General features: G+C 43.6%; 1 protein-coding gene across 2 annotated transcripts in view; it reads right to left on the bottom strand.

The window, feature by feature from the left end:
* LOC115124214 (liprin-alpha-2-like) overlaps window positions 1–15,239 on the bottom strand; it is an 87,713-nt gene that overhangs the window by 22,099 nt on the left and 50,375 nt on the right. For both annotated transcript variants that reach the window (XM_065008329.1, XM_065008328.1), the window contains exons 7-14: window positions 13,493–13,627; window positions 11,088–11,171; window positions 10,677–10,808; window positions 10,507–10,569; window positions 10,059–10,156; window positions 8,873–9,011; window positions 7,646–7,866; window positions 3,287–3,524 (exon numbers count right to left, since the gene is read on the bottom strand). In XM_065008329.1, the coding sequence (XP_064864401.1) occupies window positions 3,287–3,524; window positions 7,646–7,866; window positions 8,873–9,011; window positions 10,059–10,156; window positions 10,507–10,569; window positions 10,677–10,808; window positions 11,088–11,171; window positions 13,493–13,627 (1,110 nt within the window). The remainder of the gene's footprint in view (window positions 1–3,286; window positions 3,525–7,645; window positions 7,867–8,872; window positions 9,012–10,058; window positions 10,157–10,506; window positions 10,570–10,676; window positions 10,809–11,087; window positions 11,172–13,492; window positions 13,628–15,239) is intronic.

Below are 15,239 nucleotides of genomic sequence, written 5' to 3' on the forward strand. Positions count from 1 at the left end.
TTATTGACCTAACAGACAGTACTTTTATTGACCTAATGTAGAATACTATTATTGACCTAACAGACAATACTTTTATTGACCTAACAGACAGTAATTTTATTGACCTAATGTAGACAGTATTTTTATTGACCTAATGTAGACAGTACTTTTATTGACCGAACAGACAATACTTGTATTGACTTAACAGACAGCACTTTTATTGACCTAATGGAGACAGCACTTTTATTGACCTAACAGACAGTACTTTTATTGACCTAATGTAGACTACTTTTATTGACCTAACAGGCAGTACTTTTATTGACCTAACAGACAGTACTTTTATTGACCTAACAGACAATACTTTTATTGACCTAACAGACAATACTTTTATTGACCTAACATACAGTACTTTTATTGACCTAACAGACAATACTTTTATTGACCTAACAGACAATACTTTTATTGACCTAACATACAGTACTTTATTGACCTAACAGACAATACTTTTATTGACCTAACAGACAGTACTTTTATTGACCTAACAGACAGTACTTTTATTGACCTAACAGACAGTACTTTTATTGACCTAACAGACAGTACTTTTATTGACCTAACATACAGTACTTTATTGACCTAACAGACAGTACTTTTATTGACCTAACAGACAGTACTTTTATTGACCGAATGTAGAAAGCACTTTTATTGACCTAACTGACAGCACTTTTATTGACCTAATGTAGACAGTGCTTTTATTGACCTAACAGACAGTACTTTTATTGACTTAACAGACAACACGTTTATTGACCTAATGTAGACAGCACTTTTATTGACATAACAGACATTACTTTTATTGACCTGACAGACAGTACTTTTATTGACCTAATGGAGACAGTACTTTTATTGACCTAATGTAGACAGCACTTTCATTGACCTAACAGACAATACTTTTATTGACCTAACAGACGTTACTTTTATTGACCTAACAGACAGTGCTTTTATTGACCTAACAGACAGTACTTTTATTGACCTAACAGACAGTACTTTTATTGACCTAACAGACAGTACTTTTATTGACCTAATGTAGACAGCACTTTTATTGACAGCACTTTTATTGAACAGGCAGTACTTTTATTGACCTAATGTAGACAGTACTTTTATTGACCTAACAGACAATACTTTTATTGACCTAACATACAGTACTTTATTGACCTAACAGACAGTACTTTTATTGACCTAACAGACAGTACTTTTATTGACCTAACAGACAGTACTTTTATTGACCTAATGTAGACAGCACTTTTATTGACCGAACAGGCAGTACTTTTATTGACCTAATGTAGACAGTACTTTTATTGACCTAACAGACAATACTTTTATTGACCTAACATACAGTACTTTATTGACCTAACAGACAGTACTTTTATTGACCTAACAGACAGTACTTTTATTGACCTAACAGACAGTACTTTTATTGACCTAACAGACAGTACTTTTATTGACCTAACAGACAGTACTTTTATTGACCTAACAGACAGTACTTTTATTGACCTAACATACAGTACTTTATTGACCTAACAGACAGTACTTTTATTGACCTAACAGACAGTACTTTTATTGACCTAATGTAGACTACTTTTATTGACCTAACAGACAGTACTTTTATTAACCTAACAGACAGTACTTTTATTGACCTAACAGACAGTACTTTTATTGACCTAATGTAGACTACTTTTATTGACCTAACAGGCAGTACTTTTATTGACCTAACAGACAGTACTTTTATTGACCTAACAGACAGTACTTTTATTGACCTAACATACAGTACTTTATTGACCTAACAGACAGTACTTTTATTGACCTAACAGACAGTACTTTTATTGACCTAACAGGCAATACTTTTATTGACCTAACATACAGTACTTTATTGACCTAACAGACAATACTTTTATTGACCTAACAGACAGTACTTTTATTGACCTAACAGACAGTACTTTTATTGACCTAACAGACAGTACTTTTATTGACCTAACAGGCAGTACTTTTATTGACCTAATGTAGACAGTACTTTTATTGACCTAATGTAGACAGCACTTTTATTGACCTAACAGACAGTACTTTTATTGACCTAATGTAGACAGTACTTTTATTGACCTAACAGCCAGTACTTTTATTGCTCAATAGGACAATAGTGGCAAGTATAAAAAAGTCCTTAAAACATAGTAAACAAACATAGCACAGACTATCACATCCTGGTATCTACAACACACACAAACCAAGCCAAGCTCTACAATGAAGGAGTAATGAAACCCAGCCAGATAGATTATGCAACTCAATCCATCAAGGAAAGAACATCTAAATAAAGTTGAAAGAAAGCCAATACATGCTTTTACAAGTGGCTGGCTTATGAAATAAATCTACGTCTGGCTCTCTCTCGGAGCTGCTTTGAAATCTGGTCCAGGGTCATTTGAGGTTACCAGTTTACCATCAAATTGAGTTTACCCTCCATTCTAGCATAATCAAGGGCGGCTCAGGTGAAGTAGTCGTATGAGGTCTATTGAAAGAGCAAGGCTGAGAACAAAGAATGAGAGGCCAAACACAGCATACTGAATGCTGATCCCAGGTGCTTCTATTGGCCCTGTCCTGCACCACAATACAGACAGAGCCCGATACGGCTGTGGTAGCCTTCGCCAAGATTGGGATACACTCGTACATGCACATGTAACAGTATAACTTTAGTCCGTCCCCTCGCCCATACCCGGGCGTGATCCAGGGACCCTCTGCACACATCAACAACTGACACCCACGAAGCATCATTACCCATCGCTCCACAAAAGCCGCGGCCCTTGCAGAGCAAGGGGAACTACTACTTCAAGGTCTCAGAGCAAGTGATGTCACCGATTGAAACACTATTTAGCGCGCACTACCGCTAACTAAGCTAGCCGTTTCACATCGGTTACACTCACCCCCCTTTTGACCTCCTCCTTTTCCGCAGCAACCAGTGATCCGGGTCAACAGCATCAATGTAACAGTATAACTTTAGTCCGTCCCCTCGCCCCGACCCGGGCGCGAACCAAGGAACCTCTGCACACATCAACAACTGACACCCACGAAGCATCGTTACCCATCGCTCCACAAAAGCCGCGGCCCATGCAGAGCAAGGGGAACTGCCACTTCAAGGTCTCAGAGCAAGTGACGTCACCGATTGAAACACTATTTAGCGCGCACCACCGCTAACTAAGCTAGCGTTTCACATCCGTTACACAAACACACACAACCCCCATACCCTGTTCTGACCCCAGCAGCGTACCAGTGTCATGATACCCATGCGCTCCATGTCTGCGGTGCTGCGGTGGTCCAACTTGGGGGTGGAGTGTCCGCTGGGCGGGGAGGAAGAGGCCAGGGAGGAGGCGGTGGCCGAGGCGGTGATGGAGGCTCCGGGGTGGTGCATACGGGCGAGGTTGAGACCCTCCAGGCTGACGCTGGCCACACGGTTCTCTATCTCCTCCGCCCGCAGCTCTGTCGACTCCTTCTCCTCCTGGATCAGTCTGGGAGAGAGGTCGAGGGGGAGGCAGAGAGGGAGGGAGGGATTGATTAGACTTATTTCACAGTTGTATTCAGCCACTGAATATATAGAAAGATCATTCATCCAACAAGATTCTGAGAATTCTGAGAATCCCTTGGTCCTTTGTGGTTCAATTCTCTGGATGTTCATGGAAATCCCCACTGCAGACCCATAGGGCTCCTCTTAAAGACAACGCGGGGAGACATAAAGCCAGTTCATTACCCATAAACCACATAGGTTCATAACACTACCCCACAACACTAATTAGTTTAGAAATGAATTCAGAGGGCTTTCTGCCATCGGAGCTGAAATCGTATTCCAACTCAGCATAATCACCCTGATGAGGCATGTCTCTATCGATTCTGCTTATAAGCAAAAAACAATAAAGGCCTGAGGTAAATTAACAACACTTCACTTTAAAATGTCACTTAAACTTAGGGTTGTGTGAAATAATACTTGGCTAATCACCAGACAAGAAGATCAGTACAATATTAACAAGCAAGTAACAAACCTTGTATCTTGAATAAGCCCAAACCAGTAAATACTGTTGTTTGATTTCAAACTGTGTCAGGCTCCCAATGTTAACCAAGTGTTAATCATCTTAATACAATAGATTATTCTGACAGCTAACTGGGTAAATTATCAATACTTGAATAAAACTACAGTATATCAGTGTCAGCTCCTCGCAGCTTTTCTAGGAACTGTAACTGGCAGTATCTGAGGTTTGTGTTTAATTCACCTAGACAGGGCATCACACTCTGCAGACAAGAGCCAACAAGCTTCTGCTCTGAGGACAAGTGTGTCCACACACATCCCTGGATATCCAATCAATTACTGTCTCGTTAATTCAATTTCATCGCCACAGAAATCTGAGGCACGGAGCCCACTGATAGGATGAGCCAGCCTTAGGGGTGGAGATAGCTAGGTCGACACCCTGAAGCTCTCCCTCATGTCAAGCACTAAGAGGCATATTTTACCGATCAACAATGAAGTGACCAACATTGATTTTATTAATCCATCCCCAGCATGGTCTGTCCAATAAGAGCAGGGATACAGTCAGGTAAGTGTCTGGTCACCAGCATGGTCTGTCCAATAAGAGCAGGGTTAAAGTCAGGTAAATGTCTGGTCACCAGCATGGTCTGTACAATAAGAGCAGGGATAAAGTCAGGTAAATGTCTGGTCACCAGCATGGTCTGTCCAATAAGAGCAGGGTTAAAGTCAGGTAAATGTCTGGTCCCCAGCATGGTCTGTCCAATAAGAGCAGGGTTAAAGTCAGGTAAATGTCTGGTCACCAGCATGGTCTGTCAAATAAGAGCAGGGTTAATTAAAGTCAGGTAAATGTCTGGTCACCAGCATGGTCTGTCCAATAAGAGCAGGGTTAAAGTCAGGTAAATGTCTGGTCACCAGCATGGTCTGTCCAATAAGAGCAGGGATAAAGTCAGGTAAATGTCTGGTCACCAGCATGGTCTGTACAATAAGAGCAGGGTTAAAGTCAGGTAAATGTCTGGTCACCAGCATGGTCTGTCTAATAAGAGCAGGGTTAAAGTCAGGTAAATGTCTGGTCCCCAGCATGGTCTGTCCAATAAGAGCAGGGATAAAGTCAGGTAAATGTCTGGTCACCAGCATGGTCTGTACAATAAGAGCAGGGATAAAGTCAGGTAAATGTCTGGTCACCAGCATGGTCTGTCCAATAAGAGCAGGGTTAAAGTCAGGTAAATGTTTGGTCCCCAGCATGGTCTGTCCAATAAGAGCAGGGTTAAAGTCAGGTAAATGTTTGGTCCCCAGCATGGTCTGTCCAATAAGAGCAGGGTTAAAGTCAGGTAAATGTCTGGTCACCAGCATGGTCTGTCCAATAAGAGCAGGGATAAAGTCAGGTAAATGTCTGGTCACCAGCATGGTCTGTCCAATAAGAGCAGGGTTAAAGTCAGGTAAATGTCTGGTCACCAGCATGGTCTGTCCAATAAGAGCAGGGTTAAAGTCAGGTAAATGTTTGGTCCCCAGCATGGTCTGTCCAATAAGAGCAGGGATACAGTCAGGTAAATGTCTGGTCACCAGCATGGTCTGTCCAATAAGAGCAGGGTTAAAGTCAGGTAAATGTCTGGTCACCAGCATGGTCTGTCCAATAAGAGCAGGGTTAAAGTCAGGTAAATGTCTGGTCACCAGCATGGTCTGTACAATAAGAGCAGGGATAAAGTCAGGTAAATGTCTGGTCACCAGCATGGTCTGTCCAATAAGAGCAGGGTTAAAGTCAGGTAAATGTCTGGTCCCCAGCATGGTCTGTCCAATAAGAGCAGGGTTAAAGTCAGGTAAATGTCTGGTCACCAGCATGGTCTGTCCAATAAGAGCAGGGTTAATTAAAGTCAGGTAAATGTCTGGTCACCAGCATGGTCTGTCCAATAAGAGCAGGGTTAAAGTCAGGTAAATGTCTGGTCACCAGCATGGTCTGTCCAATAAGAGCAGGGATAAAGTCAGGTAAATGTCTGGTCACCAGCATGGTCTGTACAATAAAGAGCAGGGTTAAAAGTCAGGTAAATGTCTGGTCACCAGCATGGTCTGTCTAATAAGAGCAGGGTTAAAGTCAGGTAAATGTCTGGTCCCCAGCATGGTCTGTCCAATAAGAGCAGGGATAAAGTCAGGTAAATGTCTGGTCACCAGCATGGTCTGTCCAATAAGAGCAGGGTTAAAGTCAGGTAAATGTTTGGTCCCCAGCATGGTCTGTCCAATAAGAGCAGGGTTAAAGTCAGGTAAATGTTTGGTCCCCAGCATGGTCTGTCCAATAAGAGCAGGGTTAAAGTCAGGTAAATGTCTGGTCACCAGCATGGTCTTTCCAATAAGAGCAGGGATAAAGTCAGGTAAATGTCTGGTCACCAGCATGGTCTGTCCAATAAGAGCAGGGTTAAAGTCAGATAAATGTCTGGTCACCAGCATGGTCTGTCCAATAAGAGCAGGGTTAAAGTCAGGTAAATGTTTGGTCCCCAGCATGGTCTGTCCAATAAGAGCAGGGATAAAGTCAGGTAAATGTCTGGTCACCAGCATGGTCTGTCTAATAAGAGCAGGGATAAAGTCAGGGAAATGTCTGGTCACCAGCATGGTCTGTCCAATAAGAGCAGGGATAAAGTCATGTAAATGTCTGGTCACCAGCATGGTCTGTCCAATAAGAGCAGGGATAAAGTCAGGTAAATGTCTGGTCACCAGCATGGTCTGTCCAATAAGAGCAGGGATAAAGTCAGGTAAATGTCTGGTCACCAGCATGGTCTGTCCAATAAGAGCAGGGATAAAGTCAGGTAAATGTCTGGTCACCAGCATGGTCTGTCCAATAAGAGCAGGGATAAAGTCAGGTAAATGTCTGGTCACCAGCATGGTCTGTCCAATAAGAGCAGGGATAAAGTCAGGTAAATGTCTGGTCACCAGCATGGTCTGTACAATAAGAGCAGGGTTAAAGTCAGGTAAATGTCTGGTCACCAGCATGGTCTGTCCAATAAGAGCAGGGTTAAAGTCAGGTAAATGTCTGGTCCCCAGCATGGTCTGTCCAATAAGAGCAGGGATAAAGTCAGGTAAATGTCTGGTCACCAGCAGGGTTGGTCTGTCACCAATAAGAGCAGGGATAAAGTCAGGTAAATGTCTGGTCACCAGCATGGTCTGTCCAATAAGAGCAGGGATAAAGTCAGGTAAATGTCTGGTCACCAGCATGGTCTGTACAATAAGAGCAGGGTTAAAGTCAGGTAAATGTCTGGTCACCAGCATGGTCTGTCCAATAAGAGCAGGGTTAAAGTCAGGTAAATGTCTGGTCACCAGCATGGTCTGTCCAATAAGAGCAGGGATAAAGTCAGGTAAATGTCTGGTCACCAGCATGGTCTGTCCAATAAGAGCAGGGATAAAGTCAGGTAAATGTCTGGTCACCAGCATGGTCTGTCCAATAAGAGCAGGGTTAAAGTCAGGTAAATGTCTGGTCCCCAGCATGGTCTGTCCAATAAGAGCAGGGTTAAAGTCAGGTAAATGTCTGGTCCCTAGCATGGTCTGTCCAATAACTGCAGGGTTAAAGTCAGGTAAATGTATGGTCCCTAGCATGGTCTGTCCAATAAGAGCAGGGTTAAGGTCCCGTACCGTATCTCTTTGTTAATGGCGTCCAGCTGCTCCTGCAGCATCATGGCTAGGGTCTGGGCGTCTGAGTGACCGCCGGGGGACAGCAGGTCCATGGAGCTGAACATGGTCTCCCGGTCATCGTCATCAATATCCGACATGTCAGACATCTCACTCTCAAACGGGTGGCTACCCAGGATGCCTAGCTGCTGAGAGCGCCACTCGTGCTCCCCCAGTGACTTAGCCTGTAGGGGAGGGAGGGTTCACAGATACAGAAGTGTGCAGTAATCAAGGGAAGGGAGTGTTATTGAGGTAATCCTGGTAAAACATCATGGGCAGGATGACATAACTGTAGAGAGATGTGAAAGTTTTATGTAAAGAGACTTGAATATTTTTTTGCACTGTACAAATATTACAGCACACATTATAATTAATGCATTCAATGCAGTATTTTGGTTTGATAAAATAATTGGCTAAGTACAGCTGTCAGCTTCAGGGAGCCTAAAATGTCTCATAATTCTCCTTTCATCAGACAAAATAATGAGGCTTGACTTTTAATACACCCCAAAGTATCTTAATAAGCCATTAAATAGTTTTTAATTTTAAAACAATACGCTGAAACAAGCTTCTAAGATTAATGCTGAATGTCAGTATTTATCTCCAGGTTATTTCAGTCTTCATGGTGATTTATGTTACAATCCTGAGACACTGTAACAGTAGCAATTTATAACACTGATCCTCAAAGGCAATGCTAACCAATCATACCCATCTCCAACAGGTTTCCCTCTGTCGTGCTAATGCTAACCAATCATACCCATCTCCAACAGGTTTCCTTCTGTCGTGCTAATGCTAACCAATCATACCCATCTCCAACAGGTTTCCCTCTGTCGTGCTAATGCTAACCAATCATACCCATCTCCAACAGGTTTCCCTCTGTCGTGCTAATGCTAACCAATCATACCCATCTCCAACAGGTTTCCCTCTGTCGTGCTAATGCTAACCAATCATACCTATCTCCAACAGTTTTCCCTCTGTCATGCTAATGCTAACCAATCATACCCATCTCCAACAGTTTTCCCTCTGTTGTGCTAATGCTAACAGTCTGGCTCCATGCAACCATGTATATCATACAGACCTGAGTTCAAAGACTTTATCTGTACTTGTTTAAGCTCTCCTGGCTTAATGGATAGAATAGACCTGGTACTGCCTCTACCTCAGCCAGGGCTGACCAGAGAGAGACTAGTTCCTGACCTTGCTCTCGTCCCTGTGGAGACCCATGCGTCCTCTCCTGGGCCTGCGGATGACCTTGGCTGACCGGTAGTGGTCTGACTGGGTCTCAGCCAGGGAGCCAAGGGAGAAGCGGAGCTCCCCCGACGTGTCCAGGTGAGACCTGATAGATAGATAGATAGATAGATAGATAAAGAGAGAGACAGAAACACAGAGAGAGAGAGAGAACATGCATGTCAGACACCGTAACATCAAGTTTGTTCAAAGGCAGCACTGAAATCGCAGATATTGTGCAAAGAATAATACCAAAACCAAGAGGATCTGCTTGTTTAAAATGGCCTGTTTGTTTATCTAGTAGGAAGACAGTGGTGTGACGCATCAGACAATTTGTAAGGAATCAACAGTCAGTGCTTGTGTGGTTTTCAACCGGTGGAAAATTGCTTTTTTAATGAGTTGTGACTAAAGAGGACAATCAGGAGATCATGACAGCTGCTGTCATCACAGAACTCTAGCCAAGTTATTGGACTTCATCACACATTTTGTCAGTGGAAAAATAAAATCTAATTTAAATGTAGGTATTGGAGGGAAGCAGAATGATCTGTGTAGTGGTACTATCTCTAACCATCTCAGAGAAATGTAGCTGAATCTAAACGGAGATGTTGGGAAAATGTTACAGTTATGTTCTGTCACTACTCCATCTTGAATAAACAGAGACATGCCACATTATTTCTGAGGGTTTCTGTAGGATATCTATATAAAAGGAATCCCCCAACCAGACACACATACACACACACACACACAAACTACAGTGAGAATACAAAACATTAAGGACACATGCCCCTTCCATGACATAGAATGACCTGGTGTGCCATGTGTGCCAATGGGCAAGACAAAGGATAAAGTGCATTGGAACAGGATATGGTAGTCGGTGCCAGAGGCACTGGTTTTTGTCAAGAACTGCAACTGTGCTGGGTTTTTCACGCTCAACAGTTTCCCGTGTGTATCAAGAATGATGCACCACCCAAAGGACATCCAGACAACTTGACACAACCGTAAACACCTTGTAGAGTCCATGCCCCGACAAATTGAGGGCAAAAGGGGGGGGGGGGGGTGCAACTCAATATTACGAAGGTGTTCATAATGTTTTGTACACTCAGTGCATATGCACACACACACACACACACACACACACACAGTCCTACAAACTCACCCATACCGTGACAGAGTGGGTTCTGTGAGTGAGCCTGTTCTCAGTCTGAACTGGTCCAACTCTGATCTCAGCTTGTCTATCTCATCTGCCAGATGAGTCTGGAGGGAAGCCAGGAAACAGGGACAACATGAGGTGTACAGAAAACCTTGTGAAGTTTCTTATTCATTACTGTAAAACCCTGGATTTCAATCTCCACAACATGATTGGACAGCACTTGCTCGTCAGTTCTCGTACTCTGCCTGGTTATGGATTTCTATCTCACTATCTGAACCGAGAGCAACGGTTTCTTGTGAATATTCAATGGAGAAGATGATAACAAATGAAACCCAAAGTCCAACACCCAGATCATTATTTATCTATTAAAAAGCACTTTATTAAACCAACATCGAGTAAAATTAAAAACTGAGGGAGAGAAAAACGGAATCATTTCTGATCCGGGGGGACGTACTTTTTCATGGATTGAATCCTCGTACTGTTTTCTGTAGCCTTCCGAGTCTTGTATTAAAACGTTCTGAAATGGAAAGGGAAGTATTCCAGTCAATCTATGGACATTTCCTCAAATTCATCTGAAATAAAACTTTAGGACATATTGGTATTGATGTGGTCTCCATGTTTAACCTTCTCTTCCAGAGCAGCCATCCTCTCTTTCAGGTGGAGCTGAAGACGTTCGTTGGACTCTGTGAGAAGTCTGTCCACCGTGTCCGACAGGCGCTTGTTGTGTTCCTCGTTCATCTTTTCTCTCTGCCGAGCCTGAGGGGGACAAAAAATACAAAGTGTGTGACTTTCAAAAGCAGAACGTAGCAGCATGTAGCTTAATCTAGCATACTAGCCTTATGGCAGCTAGTATGCTAGGCTGCCCATGGTCAGTGAATAGGTGGAATGTAGCATCATGTAGAATAACCTAGCCTAGCATACTTGCCTTATGGCAGCTAGCACGCTAGGCTGCCCATGGTCAGCACACAGGTGGCATTGCATCATGTAGCATAACCTAGCCTAGCATGTTAGCATAGTCCCCCGGGGATGACTCACTCTGAGCAGCTCCTGGTGCTTCTCCTCCAGCTGGCCCTCCAGGTGCCTCATGCGTTCCTCGATGCTGCCGTGGCGCTCCTCCGCCTGCAGGGGCCACCACAGAGACAGGGGTGGGGGGGGGAAGAAAGGGGGGCAGGGGGCACAATGACCCGCCAGTTTAGCAGCCATGGAGGGCAACACAGGCACATAATGCAGGGGCAACAAGACAAGACAGAGCCAAAAGCCTCTACTCCTCCAGTCTCAGATGGAACAGATAGATCACCAAAGCACAGGTAGAGAGAGGGGTGAGAGAAGGGCCAGGTCACAAGCAGTTGCTGCAGCAGTTAAGTCTACTAGCAATGAGCCCAGCCAGTGACATGCAGCTATCCCCACAGTTTCAACCCTGCCTACGGAAAAACAAATATCCCCCACAAGCAATCCCAGTACAATGACTCGCGACAACAAAAAGAAAGAAAACCAGCATGGATTTTTTTTTAAAATGTAGTCTAGTATTTAGCGACAGTACTGTGGCACCCTGTGGGACTACCTTCCTAAGAATGGAGTTCATGTCTTGGAGTTTAGCTTCCATAACAAACTGATAATCATCAGGAGAGGAGGCGGAGCTCGAGTCAGACTATGGGGCAGCAGGAGAGGAGAGGAACATATCACAGGGTCAGAGGTGATCACATGCATAGCCTGCACATACAGTACTAACACATAACAAACAACACATCATTGAAAAGACACTCCGGAATATTCTACATGTATGATGATAATCAGTTATACAGTGGGACAAAAAAGTATTTAGTCAGCCACCAATTGTGCAAGTTCTCCCACTTAAAAAGATGAGAGAGGCCTGTAATTTTCATCATAGGTACACTTCAACTATGACAGACAAAATGAGAAAAAAAATCCAGAAAATCACATTGTAGGATTTTTAATGAATTGATTTGCAAATTATGGTGAAAAACAAGTATTTGGTAAATAACAAAAGTTTATCTCAATACTTTGTTATATACCCTTTGTTGGCAATGACAGAGGTCAAACGTTTTCTGTAAGTCTTCACAAGGTTTTCACACAGTGTTGCTGGTATTTTGGCCCATTCCTCCATGCAGATCTCCTCTAGAGCAGTGATGTTTTGGGGCTGTTGCTGGGCAACACGGACCTTCAACTCCCTCCAAAGATTTTCTATGGGGTTGAGATCTGGAGACTGGCTAGGCCACTCCAGGACCTTGAAATGCTTCTTATGAAGCCACTCCTTTTTTGCCCGGGCGGTGTGTTTGGGATCATTGTCATGCTGAAAGACCCAGCCTCGTTTCATCTTCAATGCCCTTGCTGATGGTAGGCTTTGTTACTTTGGTCCCAGCTCTCTGCAGGTCATTCACTAGGTCCCCCGTGTGGTTCTGGGATTTTTGCTCACCGTTCTTGTGATCATTTTGACCCCACGGGGTGAGATCTTGCGTGGAGCCCCAGATCGAGGGAGATTATCAGTGGTCTTGTATGTCTTCCATTTCCTAATAATTGCTCCCACAGTTGATTTCTTCAAACCAAGCTGCTTACCTATTGCAGATTCAGTCTTCCCAGCCTGGTGCAGGTCTACAATTTTGTTTCTGGTGTCCTTTGACAGCTCTTTGGTCTTGGCCATAGTGGAGTTTGGAGAGTGACTGTTTGAGGTTGTGGACAGGTGTCTTTTATACTGATAACAAGTTCAAACTGGTGCCATTAATACAGGTAACGAGTGGAGGACAGAGGAGACTACAATGTGATTTTCTGGATTTTTTCCCCTCATTTTGACTGTCATAGTTGAAGTGTACCTATGATGAAAATTACAGGCCTCTCTCATCTTTTTAAGTGGGAGAACTTGCACAATTGGAGGCTGACTAAATACTTTTTTGCCCCACTGTACATAAGCAGTGTTGAAATGACCTCTCCTAGAATATGATGGAGCGGTTAAAGTAACTGTCCAGTGACAATCTCACTTTTAAAAGTTCATATTCTGTTAACTCATACCCAAATCATTTTGCTGACTCATCCTATACTCATATTTGTGACCAAAGCATTAATTGGAAAAGAACACATAAAAGACCCCACCTCTGTTTAAAAAATGCTTGCTATTTCCTCCTGGAGGATGAGCTGGGTATTCAGCGGTCTACTTGCATGAATATTTTATATGATCGGTATACGCCCACACCATTCGGTTGTTGCTTGCGGTATGCCCACAACATTCCAACAAAGAAAATATGCTTTTTAACACAATTCATTTCAATTTAAACTATTTCACTCATATTGTATTTCATTTTAGGTCATAATTCATAGAAATCTGGAAGCACTGGAGTTACTTTAATGATGGGAGCAACGTGTGCTGCGTCTGTGTTTATGTGTGTGTTACTGTGTGTGACTGTGTGTGTGTGTGTGTGTCCTCTCACCTTGGTGAGTGCTGCTATCCTCTGGGCCAGTTCAGCCTCCACCTCTGGCAGGGTCTCAGCCTTTCTCATGGTCTGCTGCAGCTTCTGCTCTGCTATCTCCAAACGCTCCAGCAGCTGCCTGTTCTTATCCTCCATCTGCACACACACACACACACACACACACACACACACACACAATGCATGCACAGGGAAACACACACACAGAGGAAAACATTGTGACTTATGACCTCGTCCCATATCACACATGGAGTTCCATTCAATGCCAATCTCAAGAGCATTATCTGAGTATTTCTGGACAAACTAAGTCACATGTAATACATGTAGAACAGAATACAGTATACATACCACAGCCGACGTGAGTAAAACATTTAAATGTGTTAACCCTCCCCGGCTGCGTCCTCAGAGCATGCGCAGACCAGCTGGCTGGTGTGTTTACGGACATTTCAATCATTCCTTATGAGTGACGATTCGATACCTATCTAGATATAAGGGCTCCAATACGATATAGGAACGATACATTTAAGTTTGAAATTATTCGGTGCATTCAGTTTGAGTAGAGAACGAATCGATGCGATTTGATGCGATACGATTAGCTGCAGCAGAAACATTTGTTGCATAAACACATTCCTTTTGACATTCAATATCTGCTGCTGATGGAGCTCATGAGCTGGGCCTCTCTGAGCTGAATCTGTCTATTCTGAAGTGTGTTAGTTTGTAAATGATGTATGTCTATGGTGTATGTACTATGTAAGGCACCTGAGCTGAGCCACCCCACTATCAGATTAGGGGTGGCAATGTTTTTTGTCCCCCCCACTTTGGTTCTGAAATCACCATCACCCACTTGTCATTTTTGCAGATTGTGTTTGATCTAGTAATGTATCAATATGTATCGTTTACAAATAACCTATGACATGGGCAATGAATATACAGCACAATTTTGGATTGTGAGTGCGCACTGGAGGCCTAGTGCGTGGAGCTTGTACAGGTAGAACCAGACTGGTGACACGCACTTCAAGGAGAGTGCGGGGAGCCGGCACAGGTTGCACCGGACTGGGGAGGCGCACTAGAGGCCTGATGCGTGGAGCTGGCACAGGTTGCACCGGACTGGGGAGGCGCACTAGAGGCCTGATGCGTGGAGCTGGCACAGGTTGCACCGGACTGGGGAGGCGCACTAGAGGCCTGATGCGTGGAGCTGGCACAGGTTGCACCGGACTGGGGAGGCGCACTAGAGGCCTGATGCGTGGAGCTGGCACAGGTTGCACCGGACTGGTGACACTCTCCTCAGGACTTATTGCTTAAATAAGCACAGAGTACTTTCTGTCTAGCAATGCGGATTCATGTGCGTGTGTGTATATGTGTGTGTTCTCTATAGCTTGGCTATTTTTTTAAATGAAAATCCATCTGCCTTGTGCTCAGCTGTTGGTGCTGTATCTGTGATTGCTCCCTCTCCTTAATCATAACATTATTCACAATACCAAATAACTCAGGCACAGAAACCATGCACATCCACCCACACAGCATCTTCAAGTAGCTACAATAAAAACCCTGACCCATACGCAAACGACTCAGCTGGAGTTAAACACAATGTCAAGATGTCCTCTCGTTTCAGAATGTTCTAAACTCTTATTAATCAAAGACGAGAGTTATCCTTGATCCACTACTGGCAACGGACGTTGTGTTATTCTCCAGATCGCAGGGGATTTAAGCAAATATGTATGCTATTGTAACTACAGTACTCCCTTAATGT

This window comes from Oncorhynchus nerka, linkage group LG23 (assembly GCF_034236695.1).
Source record: "Oncorhynchus nerka isolate Pitt River linkage group LG23, Oner_Uvic_2.0, whole genome shotgun sequence".
NCBI lineage: Eukaryota > Metazoa > Chordata > Actinopteri > Salmoniformes > Salmonidae > Oncorhynchus > Oncorhynchus nerka.